Source organism: Aaosphaeria arxii (genome assembly GCF_010015735.1).
Source record: "Aaosphaeria arxii CBS 175.79 unplaced genomic scaffold BU24scaffold_3, whole genome shotgun sequence".
NCBI classification, from domain to species: Eukaryota; Fungi; Ascomycota; class Dothideomycetes; order Pleosporales; genus Aaosphaeria; species Aaosphaeria arxii.
Genome location: NW_022983476.1, coordinates 1,293,126 through 1,311,281, shown reverse-complemented (window position 1 = coordinate 1,311,281; position 18,156 = coordinate 1,293,126). Strand labels below are relative to the sequence as shown.

Genomic DNA, 18,156 nt, shown 5'->3' with positions numbered 1-18,156 from the left:
ATTTGACTCTGAAATGGCCCTTCTCCTTACAGCGCTGCTGACCTGACAATCCAACTCAGGACCAGTGCCTCTACTGCATCAGTAGTACAATCCTTCTGCCTGTCTACTTACCTTCGGACATCATGCACGTCAACCCGGGGCGACGAGCGAGCATGCATCACACGTGTTCGCCCAAGCAAAGAGAACCCCAAGCATGCCAGGCAACTTTACGCCCGAGAGCAACTCATCTAAATCACCGACGGGCTAAACACCACCACATCGAACAATAGCAACAGTAGCAGCAAAAAACAACACAAACAACAATTCACACATCCCCTGATCCGTCCTACCCATTTCTTTCAAGCAGAGCCGCACGCTTGCAAGCTTACACCCACCAGGCGCACTTGTCATAAACCGATTCATCGAATCCCTTCCAACATTAAGCGCCGAACCACACACCCACTCCAAATGCTAACTACCACATTACATACATGTCTTTCCTCTACCCGCCATCCACTTGCCGACATTTCCACCAACCTTTCCTCTCCTCCACGTCGTTATACACTTGCTCCCTGTTATTCCCATCCAACAGCCTTGTAAGGAGGATACGAAGAAGAATAGACACTCAAGCGCCGGGCATCTAACACTAGCTTCAGTGTAGCCGCCTTGAGGCCTCCTCCCTTACGCACACTCACTTCCTCGCGATGTTTTCATATCCAGTAGTTTAGACGCGGGGAGAGAATAGCGTAGAATAGAGTAGATAGAACTGGATTGACTTTCGGCCCCCATACCGAACCATTCCATCAATTAAAGAAAAGTAGAGCAGAGCAAAGGTAAGGCAGAGAAGAGAAGTGGAATTCAGCCTTGTATCACCCAGCAAGCTACCCAACCCACACGGCGACACAAAGCCTGAGTGGAGGTGTGTTGACGGGAACAACAGGAGTGAGAGAGGAAGGATTCAGCGAGGCACGGCTGAGTACTCTTCGATACAGTTGGAGGGTACACGACTGCGGCAAACTTAGGAAATAGGAAGATGCATGTTTCTTTCTCTCTCCTGTCTTTGTCCGTCTTTCGTGGCGTTCCGTTGTCTTTTTCCCTTCTTTCTTTCTGCCTTTCGTTTAGAGGCTGGGAGAAGATATTCGTAAAGGTGAGACCTGTGAAGGAATCAAGGCCGAGGTGTGTGTATTCCCATGAACAAGGGATTTTTTCCGTTGGATTGATTGATCCCGGTACTTTTTCGTGTGCTTTGTGTCTTTCTTTTTTCCTTTCATTTCCTATCATACGACCTCATTGCTTGTTCCTCCCCTGTACGATGGACGGTGTCATCAGGGAATTGATCTTGAACTTGGGCTTCAGCTTTGTTTGCTCTCCCATGGTTTGTTTGTTGGTTAGTTGAATAAAAAAACAGAATGAGAAGTCTATGCAGTCACTTGCAACTGTATGTCCTGGTAACCGTACTCCACAAATCCGAACATGACATTATTTCGATTCAGGAGTGAGGCAAAGGAGGGTACAATTGTCAGTTTACTAAAGCTGACAATTACTCCCTTCTGCTTTTAAGTCTCTATATCTAGTCCCTTCCATATTAACGTACTATTCTCACCTCTCGTTACGTGAGTTATCACCAGAACGGGATATGGAGAAAATATGCCATCGGAGGAGTACCTCCTTTATGGTCAGATCTTCCTGCCACTCTGCTCGTATGCCCACCAGGATCATGAGTTCCTCAGTGAATAACAAGAGTTCGTTCTAAAAATAATCTTTTCTTATAAAACGAATTGGTTTCTTTGCGTCGTAAGGGAGGAGTGTGTTGAATGAGGAAACTCCAAATTTCAACTATATCAGCCATAGGTCTCGAACATTATTCGAGACCATCACTCCCACTATGTAAATGACCTTTACGCATATTCGATGATTTTCTGTTGGTTATCTGGAGTATTGCATGTATTTTACTTTTTGATCATGTAAATGTGGTAAGTTTGAACGTGATAGATGATCAATCCACCCCGGATTAAAAATTCTCCAAAGTATCAATAACTTTAGAGCATATGCATTGGTGTGATAGATGGAATAAAGGAGGTTCGAGTAAGATTTCTATTTGGTCCTATCGATTACTATGTTGGAACCTGCTTTGGGAGACTTGTTACTTACGTATCTGTAAGTATCGAGATTTTTGTCATTCCTAAATTGATCTCTTATGACATATTACTATATTAGACATACAGTCCTCGACATTCTTTGATATTCTCTACAGGATAGTGATTTAAGGCAGCGGTATGGGTGTTTGATCTCATGAATAAAGCTATAGTGCTAACTTGCCCTTGGAAAGTATACATAAAATCATCCTAGCTTCGACTTCACAGCTTTCGAGGAGAAGGTATGTATACAGCCCATGTAACTCCTGAATGAACTCGGGCAAAATTATCATTGTATTTCCAGCTACTTCTATTTCGACAGTACCGAACGAAAACTCATTTCGCTATTTCCGTTCTTTGCCTATAACTATCTATCCTCAATTTCACGCCGGACTAGACACTGCTACAGTATTTGTCATTTCAAAGACATTTTTGTCTCGATTGATAGATGCTTGCTCCATTCTTTGAGACATTCATCCATATCCGATGCTACGAATAGGGGCAATGACTAATCGACATCGGTACGAATCTTCTCCTTACTAGAGTTGCTAATTACCTAGGTAGTTCGTGCTCAAAGTTTTGCCACTGATATTGCAAATCTTCAATGAAACATGTGCTCACGATACTTATTGTTTTTGACGTACTCAAGTCCCGATTAGGAACAGGACTGGTGACTAGCATAGTGACACTCTATAGTCTCCAGCCTATTGGGAGTAACCCACCCTCGCCGCCTCAGTCGTCCCAGGCGAAAGGACAATGGAGCCGCGTCCCAACCACAAGGACTCAGTCATGCAACCGCGTCCCGACTCGACTGAGGCGACCGCATGGCGACACAAGGGGGCCCACTGAGACACGAATCGGAGAGCCCGGCTCCCTTCGTTGCACATGTCTGTGCAACGAAACCGGACCTCCTCAGGGCTCCTTTGGTATGATCTTACATTTGCCATACACGATCTTTTCGTACTTCCTAGGTACAGGATCGGTGGGGGTGTCACGCTAGAATCGGTGAGACCGCCCCGGGAATATACCTATGGGATGAAATTCCCCATTGGAGACAATGGCCGTATTCGGCAAGAGTGGGACAGAGTTGCGCAATGGGGAAACATGTTCGAGTATGAGTGATTACTGTGATACGAGATCGTCGTCGCACGAGTTGATACATATGCGATATTGATGATTCTGAGCAGGGCCTAGCACTTGAGAGACGAGAAGTTCGAGTCAGTGATCGGTTTCGCGGTCCGGTAAAAATAGAATCTGGTACAATGATCAAGTATCACTTCAAGACTTGTCTTGCATATGGCTTTTCTTTCTCGCGGATAATACTGAATTCGCTGATATTCTGGTTTGTAGAGAACTAGTGTCGTCGGAAACATTTTGGGGATAATCGGAATAGGTTCGGAGAGATACGTAAGGCAGCAGCCTTACTTTTACTCGATCTACAGCCGCAGAACACACAATGTATTCGTACATTTTCTTTTGATTCATTAGAGTTAAATTACATCTCGAAAGGCACGCTAGCGCCTCATAGGCCTGAATCGAAAAGGGTCACCAAAAGCCAAAAGAAGAGCTAGGATCGAATAGAAGCGACACTGACTCTCGTCTGCGGTACTTTGCCACAGTGACCATTCGTCCAACCTATCTCAACCATGAGCGACAACAAGTTCTCTGGCACATTGCCAGACGAGAATTCCTCGGAGGCCGAGACATACGATGCTGTCTGTCACTGCGGAACGGTCGAATACTCGGTGACGCTTACGCCTCCTCTACCTAAACAGAAGGTCGTATCGTGTAATTGCTCCATCTGTTCGCGAAACGGCTACTTGCTCGTGTATCCGCTACGAGCACAGTTCAATCTGAAGAGCGGCGACGCCGCTCTTAAGACGTACTCCTTTGGGAAAATGAGGAATCATCACAAGTTCTGCGGTCGATGTGGGAGCAGCGTCTTCTTCGACCCCAGGCTTATCGAACTGGGGGATGGATCACCGGATCTGTTAGGAGTTAATGTAAGCCATGAAAATGGAACTGACTGAATTAAGTTCTAACTGAAGCAAATAGGTCCGCATGTTCAAGAATGTTAAACTGGACGAGCTGGAGATTGTGCAATACGACGGGAAGAACCAAATGCCTGACGTAAGCAACGTATCTCATCTACAATGAAAACAATCCACCATATCCAGTAAACTCTCTGTAGCCTTATTTCTGTAATTATTATCTGTAAATTTGCGATAGGTTTAACTTCTATCAGGAGGTTGACATCCATTTTATGCCCTCGTGCCAAGACCTCGGGATTCACAAAGTGGGATACGCCGATCAAGCTTCAACCTCTACTTGCATATGACGATAGCTTGTCCGATATCCAGCATTGCGCTGCTAGACGAGATGCTGCTTCCATGATGCGTCCTTGCTCCTTTACTGCTCCGCGAGCATTGCGCTTGCCAGCGACAGCAGCGCAATCTCTCTGCCGACCTCGAACCCTCCAGCGCGCCTCCCGTCGCAATGTCTCCGCCTGCACCAAACGTCACACTCCCGCTCAATCGCGAATGAGATTATCTGCCGTTCCCATACGATATCTTTGGTACATTCTATGCGGTGGAATTGGTGCTGGCATGGGAATATCCGTCAATACCTTGGTAGCATCGCGTTTGTCTCCACCCACGCCCGGATCTTCAGAAGACCAGCACGCCCTCGAGCAGCTCGCACAAGGATGGGACAAGCTCGATGCAATCGTATCTTTGCGATCGAAGGGTTATAATCTGCATTCAGACACATCATTGAGCGGATCCGGTCCAGGGAAAGGCGGTTGGCTGGAATTAGACCTCAGAAGACACATAGCCGAGGACACCAACGTCGCAGAGAAACCTACGCGGACGCTGACAGAAGATACGCTGACTGGCATTCGAGGGCTGGGGATACAACGGGCGTTCTGGAATTCCGAGACTCGAGAGATTGTAGCAGTCGTTTGGATTGGCACCATGCTATCAGGCTGGCCGGGCATAGCTCATGGGGGCGTGATCGCCACTATATTCGAGGATGTGATGTCTAGAATGATGGCAGGGCCTCATGGATCTGTAGGTATGTATCAAATCTATCTTTCTATACCGAACTCCCACTGATGCCCAATTCACTAGATTCGGTCTCCACACCAAGTTCAATGAGCGTGGACTATCTGCGCCCTACATTCAGTGGAAACACTTTCATCCTCCGCGCCTCTTTCTCTAAGCCAGCCCTCTCAGAAGAAGCAAGACCCCGCGAGCCTGAACCCAAATCCTGGCTTCCCTCCTGGAAAGACTTCACGAAGAAGCCCTCGGGTGCATCGACTGTGGAGATCAACGGCACACTTGAAGATCTAGATGGCAAGGTCAAAGTCAGGGCCAAATGCGCTTGGCCGGCCTCTGCAGTTGTAAATAGAGGATGATCATCGTTTTACCATGTAAGTAGCAGTTGAAGTGTGCAATCGTGAGTGATTCCCCTTTAGACATAGAAGTATCAGATATAATACCCTATCAACGTAAATGGAATACGTTCTTTAAGATATATTACTTGCACCGCTGATCAGTCACATTCGAGAATTGTAGCGCTAATTGACGGTGATGATCTGCCGGGTTTTGGACATTAGAACATAATCCTCACGACGTGTACGAATTGCACTCCACAGTCCGCGAGCACGCCAATGCATATTGTCGATAGCACATATCGATCACGATGACCATGGCATTGACCTAGTTTCCCCAGCCCCAAGTCACATATCCCCCCCAGTGACAATCATAGATCTGATCGGAATGGGGAGTGCCGTAGCCTGGTGCTAAAAACCTGCGGGAGCGGGATGACGGCAGAGGCGTCGATACAGTATTCACCACGAATTCATCGTCAATCGTCAACAAATTGCGATACTTTGCCAATCTCACTTTCACACGTGGTGAGGGAGTATATCGGTAGTGTTGTGTGGCAGCTGAGCACATAAAACACTCTCTCGCAAAGGTACTCGATGCGCGAATTGGCCGAAGAGAAAAATTAGTCTACCGTGGTCGACATTACCATTGGCTACCTTGCATAAGGCACATATTTGACTCGTCCGTCCCAGAGCGGGAATTGATGCTTGCTGAGTATGGCGATTTACGGAGTACTTGGTTTAGGGTTGGCGAGGGGGCTGGCGATAAGCTCGCGCGGCTGGGCTGGAAACAAGCGGAGTGTGATCGCTTCGCTGCAGGTAGATGACAATATTATATCGTGAAGTCAGACCAGACACCAAGAGAAATTCGCCGACTGGGCAATAATCGGATGCCTGACGGGCAAAGAAGTTGGCAGTGATCCGGATATGTCCGGCCGGCGAGTGTCTGAGGTGGGAAATAAAATGTACTGAGATTGACTGATATGCTGGAATCTGGGTTGATGCAGTTGGCTGCGACGCCGTGGTCGATAGACTGTGGTATTGTACGCTTGGAGCTCTATCTGTGATAGAGCGATGAACCCATACTTTGATGATTCCAAGAGGCCCCAAGCAAGAAGTAGGCGCAGCATTGCGTGGCCCAAATATTGCCAACCTCCCTATATTCAGTTCATGAACACATTCTCTTGTCCTCAACGGTTGCTGCTAGCCGGATGCTGAGAGGGCGTTTTGGCAGGATTACAACATGATGAGTATGTGGTCTGGGGAGATCGGCTATGTGCCTGTGAATGCTCATGATCCCGGCGTGCGATCAATCCAAATGTGGGCATTCGATTCCCCAGTAAGTGATGCGCCATGACGATCGCCACGAGCTAGCACCTGGCATGGTGCAGCAAGCGGCAGTGAGGCTTGAAGAAAGCCTGGAAATGGAAATACCTAACTATGCAAGATGCATGCAGATTGGATTTTGAAGATAACACTTCTATGAAAACGGATTGTAAAAGTAACAAAGCGATTGAATGGTGTCTTGATGATGGTTGTGGTTGTTGCTGCGTACATAGCATAGGCCAACCTCGCTTGAGAGCAGGGAGAAATCCTGGCCCATAAGAAGGATATCGGAAGGGAAGTGGATACCATGGAGGCCATGCCATGCCTTTTTCGAACCAATACCTTCCGTCCAAAGCATCAATGAAGAAATGTCTCCACGGAAGACTGAGGATGTTGTAGCCTTCCCCATCGAATCAACTGTCACCGCCCATCTGCTGCATCATCAGCCGCTAGCGCAGCGGCGCCAAAATGCTCCTTCGAGTCCAATACTCTAGGTACTCTTGGTCTTTCTGTGCAAACCCATAATTAACCCCATAGCCTGCCATCATGGTTCTTCTTGAACCGAATCTCTCGCTCTGGACTTCGTTGTGCAAGGCTGTCACTTTTCGTTCGTCCCTGGACCATATCCATTCGTTCCGCTCCGCCCTTTATCAACAAGAACCTTCTCTAGCCCGGCCATTCAATCGTTACAAAAACATTGGCAATACGAGCGGCACTACCGATTGGCACTACCACTTACTCTTGAGGGAACTGGAGTCTTAACAACTAAAAGAACTTTCGTTCTTCTCTATTCTGATCTTACGCCAGGACGGTACCGCAACATCTATGCCTTCTTGATCGCAAGCCACCAGGTCCCTTCGCCGTTATCGACCCTTTACTGATTATCCCTTCATCCCTCCCGGAATATCCAAACGGACCCAGTTACCCTTTGGCGTGACCAGTGTATGCCAACTCGAGCTGGTCGCTCATAGGTCGTCTTGGCATATAAATCAGGAGGCTGGTCAACCTCAGACTACTGAAAGCCCACCATACCGAATCGACTATCGCGAGCACACAAATAATCAGTCATTCCGGACTTGCCCACTCACTATGGCGCCCACGGTGTCTCCTCGGCTCCGGCAATTGGCTTTTCCCATCCTCTTGCTCTTGCTCTCATTCATAGGAACAGTATATGCAGAAAATCCAGAGGGCTTCGTTACGGCTACCGTTGATGGCGAGAGAGTCCTTGTCAAAGATGATAGACGGCCTTCCATCTACACAGGAGACTATGCCAGCTGTATGAGCGGGGGCAGCTTCGAAGTGACGAGGTTCGATGCCGCCTATTATAAAGATAACATGACGGTCATGTTTCATCTCGGCGGTTCGTCGAAACTGAATAATGAGTCTATTATGAGTATAGTGAGCCGAAGTTTTCCAGATGATGCGTTACTAAATAGTAGACAGTGTTCATTGGCGTATACGCGTACGGGGAGAGCCGGTTCGACCTGACGTTCAACCCATGCAGTGCCAATATCTACAGGTATGATATCTCTTCTCAACGTCCAATGTACATATCTTGTTCTAACAAATAGAAGTGCTTGCCCGGTAATGAATGATATCCCAATCGAAGCGCAGGGTATAATTCCGATTAGTGAAGCGGATGCCTCTGTAATTCCTGAGATTGCACTGAGTATCCCTGACTTTGAAGGTGAGGCAGTATTGAGGATCTTTGCCAATTCTACACAGGAGGAGATTGGATGTTACACCGCGGTTCTCAGAAACGGAAACACCTTTTCTCACCCAGAAGCGGTGGGACCGGTGCTCGGAGTGTTCACTTTCATTGCAGTGATATCGTCTTTCGCTACGGCCATCTACGGCGACAGCGTGCCGGAGATGCGGAAGCATTATGCACACTCACTGTCCGTTTTGGTTGTGTTCGCTGTATGGCATCACATCTTCTTCAGTGGTGCTTTGTCGGTTAGCTGGCCCAGTGTACTTGTTGCTTTTTGGAACAATTACGCATGGGCAGGAGGTATGATCTATATCGACAGCATGCAGAGCACCATCGCCAGATTCATCGGTTCAAACAAAGGCAATACCATGGCCGTTAGTGCAGCTGGTCAGAATATCGATCTTGGGCAAGGAATAGACATCAAAAAGATCTATTGGAAGCGATCGGCCCTGTCTAAACCCCTCAACATACCTGGACTTTATAGGCGAAGCAAGTATAACACTGTAGCTCGACGTTTTGAGCAGGCCCTGGCGGCGCGAGACGCTGCGAATGTTTCAAGCTCTTCAAGTCCATTTTCCTGGTACGGCAATCCAGCTCGAGAGGGACTTCCTCTCCCGGGTAACTATTCGGGATTCGCTGGCACTCTCGCTCAACAGGACATCCCCGCTTCAAATGCGTTCATGACCGGCTTCCTTTGGTTCCTCGTTCTCCTGGCTGCCGTGGTATTCTCCGTTGTTGCCTTTAAGTTCCTCCTCGAGGCTTTGATTAAGATTAAAGGAATCCGCCGCGATCGACTGGTCTACTTCAGAACCCACTGGCTCGGATACACGGCGCTGGCCGCTTTGCGAACTCTCTTCATTGTTTTTTTCACTATAATGTTTCTTTGCCTTTTTCAATTTACCTACCTCGATACAACTGGCCCAGTCGCAATCGCAGCTGTGGTGTTCTTGGTCATGCTCTTTGGGCTTGGGGGCCTCGCAGGCTACGCTTGTTTTCACCGAATCAAAGTAGGGCGTTATGTCTCTGAGCCAGATCGCATAAACGTGGAAAAACGAAAGATCCTTAAAGGTATCCCTTGGTACGGATTCTCCCGAGCCAGCAAGCATCATCGATCGGAAAGCGGAACATACATTGGTTCGATGCCATGGTGGACGATCCACCCAGCTTCAGACGCCGAGAAATCCGTCCACGACGATGAAGACTTCACGAAGAGATTCGGCTGGCTAGCTTCTCGATTCCGCCGGACTCGCTGGTGGTTCTTCGTCGTGTGGCTCGTCTACGAGTTCATTCGTGCCTGCTTCCTCGCTGGTGCCTCGGGCAACGCAATGATCCAAGTCTTTGGTCTCCTTGCTGTGGAGTTCATTGCGTTTGTTACAATCGTCATCATGCGACCGTTCGAGGGTATGCGCTTGAACATCCTCGTAGTTTACTGCCTCGGATTCAGTAAGGTGGCTACTGTCGCGTTGTCGGCAACCTTCGACACTCGTTTCAATCTGCCTCGGATCCCCGCCACGGCTATCGGAATCGTCATCATTGTCATACAAGGGATACTCACGGTCGTCACGATGATTGCCATCTTCGTCGGTGCTATTTCGAGTTGGATGTCCGTTAAACGGGATCGCGATAGCGAGACGTTTAGGCCGAGGAAATGGAAGGGGATGCGAGAGAAGTATTTCAGATCTATGGACACGAAAGCGCTGGATGTCCCGCCGCCGCCACCCCCTCCGCCTGCGATTCCAGAACCGCCTAGGGACCCGTACTTCAATGTCAACTCTTTCAGGCGCATGGCTAAGATCGAGGATGAAGATGCGGAGTTCAAGATGGAGATCCAGGGAGGCGACCCAAATGCATCTACGATGTCTTTCTCTACCGAGCAGTACGGTGTTGGCGAGAAACATTCCAGTCCTAGTAGAGCGGCTAGCATCAGGTCGCAAGTGTCATACACGAGCTTGCCCGCCGGGGCTCGTGTCCATCGTGCCAGTTGGAGTTCTCGGGATTTCAATGAGCACTTCGGGCACGAGCGAAAACATACGAGGGGTAACTCGATGAATTCGATGTTCGATGGCGAAACCCGTGCCACCAGCAAGAAGCTTCCAATTACCAACACTCGCGCGGTAGGAAGCGACGATAGTATAGCTTGTGTGTCGAGTAGTCCTTCCAGCGAGGCCACGACTCCTGAGAATCATCCCGTTTCCAACATTCCTAGCCCGCCCTCTAGACCTAGAGGCAGGACCAGTCTGCACTCTCCGAGACCACAACTGCAGACGCTAGTCAGCGAAAATGAAATTCCAAGCCTTGCGAGCACCCGCAACGCAAGGGATGCGACGGGTACTAATCGAGCCTAACAACGACAACTACAGAGTAGTTTGTCCAAGTTTCGATGGAACCAAATTTTGCAATCTCTTTCTGGCATTCTTTGTATCCAATAGTGAAGCATTTTCATTTTACGGATATATTTCTGCATTAGCGCCTGCTTTCATATTCTGTACATAGGCATACACGCATCACGATTCTACGAGTAGGAAGGTATCAACCGGCGTTGTGGAATTCAGTGTATCTGAACTAAAAGGGTTCAACGTGTACGGAGCTCATCAGGTACATGAGGATATTTTGATTATCGGATGTAAATGTTCTGCATCGAATCGACGGACGTACGACGTAGGAGTAGGATAATTGACGATTGATTGAATTTTTTTACCAAATGGCAGCATATGCTCGTAATGATTGCTGTTCAGCCGCATTGCATCGGAAGATTGACGTCATACCTTTGTGTCGTGTCAGATGACCTATTTTTATCAGAGCCTCCCCGAAAACGAAGGAAAAATACGGCACGAGCTGTCAACGGCGGTCGAGCCAAAGGCCGCCCGTTGATAGACCCAACATGGCACTTCCTACGGGAGCACAATTATTGAGAATCCCATGGGACGCTCTAGAAACCTAGCGAAATGCGTGTTGTCTCACATTCCACCATGTTCCTTGTTTTTGGATGCACCCTTGTCGAACAGCATCATTGCTTGTGGCGTCAGACCACCGCACTGGCCGCCACGTACCGTAATCTCGGAAAAGGACAGAACAGATTTCAGAGTACGATGTGTGAAAACGCGAAGGAAGGACGGATGAGTTGATGAACTACGTCAGTACTCCGTAATTCCAGAGAGTCTCGTACGGAGTATCGGAGTACATGAAATGAACAAAGATGAACAAACCAGCGAGCTACGAGTAGTATAGGGTCGTGTTGATCAGTCCTTTCAAACACCGCCGGTGATGCATCTATTGTGGAAGAACTTCGCGCAGGTGTGAGTGCAAGACAGACTCATTCGTCTGATAAGGGTGGATAGCAGTTCTTGGGACGCGCAGTCAGCGACATTACATGTCCGCGGTGGAGTGGTGTTGAAGGTCGCGATCGCAAGGGTGCCGTGAGACTAACTCGAATGGAGGACATGGAAATTCAATGACATCGAAATTCATCAAAGCATCTCGATCGTAAGGGAAGTTTTGCAATAGGGATATTGAGGTATGGGTGCTGATATCTTCTGCATTGGGCGCATGGTGGTGGGGGGAGGATGGGAAAGGATGGGAGAGAAAGGCAGAAGAGAGGTTGGGATGGGATGGAAATGACGACAGCGGTGGAATTTAAGCATGTTGCGCATAACTCTCAAAAAGGCTAGGCGCCACGACGGAAGAAGTTCACCAGCGAATCAGAGGAAGGGATGGAGGATGTGTAGAGCCGGATTGGGATATGCAGGGACGATCGCTGCTCTTTGTAGCGCGTTCGGGGGTTATGCACGCCTATGCCATGACAGCCATACGAGTAGTTAGCAACCAGAAGAGCAGGTTTTTTGTAAAAGTCGACGGCACTGTGAACTGTGAACTGTGGATGGGGAGTCCCATTTTGCGGGTATCGTGACCTGACCAAGCTTTTTCCTCTCGCTCAAACCTGCATGGGTGGTGATTAAGATGGATCTGGGGCGTCTATGTCATTTGCGGACGGGATATGATTTGTGTCACACAAGAAGGTGTGACCTCCTCCTTCACACCAGACTGACGTCACGCTAAATAGAAGGAGGGAGTGAGAGACACAACTGTTTATAAGGATGGAATGCTCTGTCCTTCACCGTCCCTGACAACACAACAATTACAACAACCACATCCACAACCTACAAACCAGCTCACAAAACCACTCGATCGTCTTCAACGGTCTCAATAAAATCCCACACTTTAACAAACAACCACTTCGACTACTGCAAAAATGGGTGCCGTCGTATCTTGCGTACGTATTAGTCCAGCCTTACCCTTACGCTACAAATCTAAGCGAACCTCTTTACTAACGACCTTTTAGATTCAATCCATCTTCCGCACCATCGGAAACTGCCTCATGGCCATCGTGCATGCCATCGGAGCTGCTTGCACCGCTGTCATCAACGCCATCGTCGCGCTCTTCGACATCGTCATCTCTTGCTTGACTTGCGGACGCGGTGGAAGCAGGCGACGAGGCATGAAGACTCGTACCCGTCATACTACTAGTAGAGTCTAGTAGATGCTCTGCAACACACCTAATGCTAAGCTTAGTGTTGCAGGGCATGGACGAAGGCACGTTGTCGTCCTATGATGGGGAGATCAATCTGAAGACGGCTCGACGGACGATCGAACACCTTCCCTTCACGACACAACCTTTTACGCTTGTTCCTCCTTTATTTCCTTTGTTATCATGCTGCGATTACCCCCTCTTGCGAAGATCTTGCGAGCGTTTTCCAAACCTGTACGATGTTTCCTATAATACGTTTTACGGAGGACGGGGGCTGCATTCTTCACGGCCGGACTGTATAGATACCCTGATTCCAAACACCAATGAATGGATTTAATCTCTAAACTTTGATATCTGACCATTGGTTCTATGTGAAATGATCATTGTATAAACGTTCTATTCTTGTGCTCGCTCACCAAAGGACAGAAATGGCTAGCTTGCGAGCGATGGGATTGGCGGGGTACAACCGTCTGTGCACCTCCATTATCGGAGCGACGCACCCCTGCACGAACTAAATTTTGACGAAGTGACTGATAGTTGGACTCAGACCTCACAGTCACATCCAATCCAACCCCACCTAATACACAAACAATATACACAATATGGCGTCCGAGAAGAAAGTCGCAGATAACATGCTTTGGGGAGGTCGATTCACCCGTAAGCCACCCTAATTGATTCCAATTGTGCCCTCAAATCATGGTGATCTAACCTCCCAGCATAGAGGGCCTTGACCCGGTGATGGAACAGTACAATGCTTCTCTACCCTACGATCGTCGTTTCTACACCCAAGATATTGCTGGGTCAATTGCCTTCGCCCGTGCGAATATGAACAATGGCATTCTCACTGCCGACGAGTTCGCCGCAATCGAGAAGGGTCTCGGAGAGGTCAAGAAAGAGTGGGCCAATAACACCTTTGAGGTCAAGGCCAACGACGAGGACATTCACACTGCCAACGAGAGACGATTGGGCGAGATCATCGGCAAGGACATTGCTGGAAAGCTGCACACCGGAAGGTCTAGGAACGACCAGGTCGCTACTGATATGCGATTGTGGTTGAGGGATGAGCTCCGGAAGATTGAGAAGATCTTGGAGGATTTCGTCAAGGTTAACATCGCTCGGGCGGAGAACGAGATCGACGTTCTGGTAGGTCAACACAGGATGGAGCAGAACAGGAGATCGTGCTGACAAGGATGAAAGATTCCAGGATACACACATTTGCAGAAAGCACAGCCGGTTCGATGGTCACACTGGGTTCTCTCGCACGCAACTGCCTTCGCCTCCGAGCTTGAGCGCCTCCGGGAGGTCATCAAGCGGGTCAATCGTTCACCACTCGGCTGCGGTGCACTCGCCGGTAACCCTTTCAACATCGACCGCGAAGCCATGGCCAAAGAACTCGGTTTTGAGGGACTCCTCTACAACTCTCTTAACGCTGTCGGTGACCGCGACTTCGTCTTTGAGACTCTCCAATGGGGATCCAGCTTCATGCTGAAAATCTCCCGCTGGGCGGAAGACCTGATCATCTACTCCTCTCTCGAGTTCGGTTTCGTGCGATTGGCAGACGCCTACTCCACCGGCTCATCCCTCATGCCGCAGAAGAAGAACTCAGACTCGCTGGAGCTCCTCCGTGGAAAGTCCGGCCGAGCATTCGGACAAATGGCAGGCCTTTTCTGCACCATCAAGGGTCTCCCGACGACCTACAACAAGGATCTCCAGGAGTCCGTCGAGCCCCTGATCGATCACATCAAGACGGTCAGCGACTCGATCCTCATCGCCACGGGCGTCCTCTCCACTCTCACCATCTTCCCGGAGAAGATGCACGCCGCGCTCACCCCGGAGATGCTCGCAACCGAGTTCGCAGACTACCTCGTCAGGAAGGGCGTCCCCTTCCGCGAGGGCCACCATATCTCCGGCCGCGTCGTCGCGCTCGCAGAAAGCGAGGGGGTGCCTATGGACAAGCTCAGCCTAGAGCAACTGAAGGGTATCGATGCCCGTCTCGGTGACGATGTCGTAGAGTGTCTTGATTACGAGAGGGCTGTTGAGTTGAAGAGCGCCATTGGCGGCACTAGCAAGAGCGCGGTCAGGGAGCAGATCGTCATCTTGAAGAAGACCCTTGAATCTAACTAAAGTGATCTGTTTCGCTCATGTTCACGAATTGATACGAGTTATTCACCTGGGGTGTTTGTTGGCTAGGGACAATGTTCGGTGTCGGGTTGCACAATGTACACACAAGCAACGTTATTAGATTCTCAAACTTGTGGAATTTAACTATAGGAAGAAAAAAGGAATAAGAGAATATGGATACCCCTACACATGGAATGTTCCTCCAGCGTTCCCAAATTGCTGCAAGACACGAATGCATGCGTGCCTCCATCTTCTCTAAAGGATGATCTTGCGGGCAGAAATAACATTGTTTATGTGACAGGTCTAGGTACCAACGTTCATTTGTTGATCAGGTTAACAATGATAATGCAACAAAAGTTCACAATGCAAGATACATTCACTCTTAACAAGGCAGGCCCCAATCACCATAAAACGCAAAGATACTGGCCATTTTCTGTTTTCCCTCGATTCGAACGGAAGGATTCCCTACATCAACATATAGCATTTGAGATTGCCCTACATCATGGTGGCCGCCATCCAAAGCAAATTTCTAACCGGACTCATTGTCCGTAAGGACTACGAGTACAAAAGAAAGCTCGGGTCAGGTGCCGATGGAGTCGTCAAGCACTACACCCACAAACGATTGCCAAACACCACAATAGCAGTCAAGACGCCTAGTGAAAGGGGCCGAATTCCGATGCAGATGGAGCTTTCAATAATGCGGAAAATAGGCAAGTCGCCATACATAGTCGAAATGCTAGGGTACGACGAAAACTGGGGTCCCGCTATCTTCTACGAGTACTGTGCACTTGGAGATGCATTTTCATACCCACAGCAGCTTCGCCAGTTATATGGAGTGGTACCGGAGGAGACGATCTGGAAGTTCTTCTCCGACGTCGCGAAGGGGCTGGACTACCTTCACAACGCCCTCGGTGATAGTATGGTCCACGGGGACCTCAAGTGCGAAAACGTGCTCGTGTCGTACCCGTGGGCAATGCCGCCCAACCTACCGGTCCTGCCGACCTTCAAGATCGCGGATTTGTCACGCACGGCGGCCCAGTCTGGAAAATCAGGGGCGCCGCTTGTGTTCCACGGGACGTACGAGTACGGTCCACCTCATTCGGAGCGAGCGAAAGGGGCCACGCCTGCGACAGATGTATGGTGTTTGGGTGCGTCCATCCAGTCCTTTGCTCTTGGACGGGCGGCTCGTTTGAGCAGGGCTAGATTCTTGAAACATTTGCAGCTTACTTGTGGTAGAGAGAACGCCCCCAAGCCTTACCAACTCGACGAAGAGAAGTGGAGAGCTCGCATACCTGTGATCTGTCGACCGCTCAACGCTTCTATCAAGGAACAGGTAGAGGATTTCGATGTGCCCATGGCAAGCGCGTTTAAGTACAGTGATTCGTTGAACCGGTGGTACTCCAGATGTATGGACCAATGCACCCCGACCCGGATTTCGAGTCGTGACCTTAAGAAGTGGATGACTCCCGTGGCAGAACAACAGATCAGGGTCCTCCAAGCCAAGCGCAAGTTAATCAATGCAGAATTGGCAGCCGCAAAGGCACAGGCAAAGGCACAGCGAAAGACTACCCATGAGCAAGGAAAGAACGATGAAGTGGCAGATTGTAAGCCTTTGATGCATAAGCCTTCGAAGGCAGCCACGGCACCAGTCAAGGAACCTGTCAAGGAACCAGTTAAGGAACCAGTCGTGCCAGTCAAGGAACCAGTCAAGGATATTGAAGCTGCCCGTCCACCACGGGAGCCTGTGCAGCAGCAGCAGCAGCGGCAGCGTCCGCACATGCCAGTCATGGGCCCACAAACCAACAATGCCGCTATTCATGGGCAGCAAACGAAGATCGCGACGGGTATAGAGCGGAAGCAATTGCCAATGGCTGCCATAGTCCAATGACTGTACCTGGTTGCCGTAATCATCCAAAAATTAGCAATTCTGATCTCATCATCATTCGTAGCCACGATATTTTCGTATGTCGAAACATGAACAATGGAGTTATTTGGTTACCTAGGTAGTTAATTGAACTTTCAAATACTTGTAGTTTACGAGCCCTCTCGCGTGACGAGCCGTGCCCTGACTCCTGTGCCTGCATGTGCATGCATGTATGTCTCTGCATAGATGGACTGATCCATTCTAATCTTATCATATCAGATGATCAGTCCCCACGTCTCTCTCTTCCCTTGATCGTTTCGATATTAACTTTGCGCCAGTTGCGCACGAGTTTTGTGGGTCGGACAGTCTGGTTTGGGGGTTCGTGCCGAGTCAAGTAGGTTGCTACATGCAGCAAATGTTGGGCAGATATTCAATGAAAGACTCCACCTATTATCAATTTTTTTTGGGTGATGCCGTCCATCTCTTCATGCCTGCCTTTGGACCCCATTATTCGTCTCGGTCATATCGCAGTATTCGTCGGTTTGAGCTCGAATACGCCGAAGAGGACGGTCGGACTACAATTCCGAACAGCGCAGTGTCGTTCTTCTCTCGGTCGCCATCTCGCCACACTCGGATTTAACAGTAAAAGGCACTAGAATCTTACTCTTTGTAATCCCAAGGCAACAGTATTTCTCAAATAACATATAACGTAGGTGGCATACGAGCCGTGGGGATGGACGAGCCGTGGGTCGTGCCAAGCCCCCACCAAAATCGTAACAAGTTTACGACAAAACACGACTTTTATTGTAAATCGCTACAAATTACTACAAATCGTAGTACTACAAATTAATCGCTACAGTCTCCTGCGTCCTTCTTGCACGTGCGTGAGTTGTGGCCAGTCTCTCCACACGTTTTACAGTGCCTTTTGCCTTTAGTGCTCTCATCTGCCTCCTCCCCATCACCACCCTTCTTCCTCTTGTTACTCTTCTCAACCTCTCTTAAAAGGTTCAAGCGCTGGCCTTCTTCTACAGTAAGTGTCCCTTGACGCTGCAATCGCTTCCTTTTATGAGATCTACGACGATTTGCAGCCTCATTTGCAGCCTGAAG

The 18,156-nt window shown here is 49.1% G+C and overlaps 8 protein-coding genes across 8 annotated transcripts; 6 read left to right on the top strand and 2 right to left on the bottom strand.

Moving 5' to 3' along the window:
* The first annotated feature begins 3,681 nt into the window (after positions 1–3,681).
* Positions 3,682–4,349, top strand: BU24DRAFT_147716 (uncharacterized protein). Its single transcript, XM_033521227.1, has 2 exons — positions 3,682–4,117; positions 4,170–4,349. Exons 1-2 carry the CDS (start codon positions 3,761–3,763, stop codon positions 4,269–4,271), a joined length of 459 nt encoding a protein of 152 aa, XP_033385635.1. The 5' UTR covers positions 3,682–3,760; the 3' UTR covers positions 4,272–4,349.
* A 305-nt stretch (positions 4,350–4,654) lies between these two features.
* BU24DRAFT_344714 (uncharacterized protein) lies at positions 4,655–5,529 on the top strand (the record flags this gene model as incomplete). Its single annotated transcript, XM_033523414.1, has 2 exons — positions 4,655–5,186; positions 5,243–5,529. 2 exons carry the CDS (start codon positions 4,655–4,657, stop codon positions 5,527–5,529), a joined length of 819 nt encoding a protein of 272 aa, XP_033385634.1.
* A 681-nt stretch (positions 5,530–6,210) lies between these two features.
* On the bottom strand, positions 6,211–6,752 carry BU24DRAFT_147657 (uncharacterized protein). The gene has a single exon (XM_033521225.1). It carries the CDS (start codon positions 6,630–6,632, stop codon positions 6,348–6,350), a length of 285 nt encoding a protein of 94 aa, XP_033385633.1. The 5' UTR covers positions 6,633–6,752; the 3' UTR covers positions 6,211–6,347.
* Positions 6,753–7,263, bottom strand: BU24DRAFT_147658 (uncharacterized protein). The gene has a single exon (XM_033521226.1). The coding sequence runs from the start codon at positions 7,149–7,151 to the stop codon at positions 6,873–6,875; it is 279 nt and encodes a 92-aa protein (XP_033385632.1). The 5' UTR covers positions 7,152–7,263; the 3' UTR covers positions 6,753–6,872.
* A 693-nt stretch (positions 7,264–7,956) lies between these two features.
* Positions 7,957–10,545, top strand: BU24DRAFT_330585 (TRP-domain-containing protein; the record flags this gene model as incomplete). The annotated part of the gene is made up of 3 exons (XM_033523025.1): positions 7,957–8,221; positions 8,272–8,374; positions 8,403–10,545. Coding segments are annotated over 3 exons (2,511 nt in total), but the record flags the coding sequence as incomplete, so codon positions are not given.
* A 2,243-nt stretch (positions 10,546–12,788) lies between these two features.
* BU24DRAFT_343077 (uncharacterized protein) lies at positions 12,789–13,073 on the top strand (the record flags this gene model as incomplete). Its single annotated transcript, XM_033523350.1, has 2 exons — positions 12,789–12,809; positions 12,879–13,073. The coding sequence occupies 2 exons, from the start codon at positions 12,789–12,791 to the stop codon at positions 13,071–13,073; spliced, it is 216 nt and encodes a 71-aa protein (XP_033385630.1).
* A 321-nt stretch (positions 13,074–13,394) lies between these two features.
* BU24DRAFT_147604 (argininosuccinate lyase) lies at positions 13,395–15,438 on the top strand. Its single transcript, XM_033521224.1, has 3 exons — positions 13,395–13,721; positions 13,786–14,207; positions 14,262–15,438. Exons 1-3 carry the CDS (start codon positions 13,667–13,669, stop codon positions 15,186–15,188), a joined length of 1,404 nt encoding a protein of 467 aa, XP_033385629.1. The 5' UTR covers positions 13,395–13,666; the 3' UTR covers positions 15,189–15,438.
* Positions 15,439–15,687: 249 nt separating this feature from the next.
* BU24DRAFT_343376 (kinase-like protein) lies at positions 15,688–16,281 on the top strand (the record flags this gene model as incomplete). Its single annotated transcript, XM_033523366.1, has 1 exon — positions 15,688–16,281. A coding segment is annotated over one exon (594 nt), but the record flags the coding sequence as incomplete, so codon positions are not given.
* Positions 16,282–18,156: the final 1,875 nt, after the last annotated feature.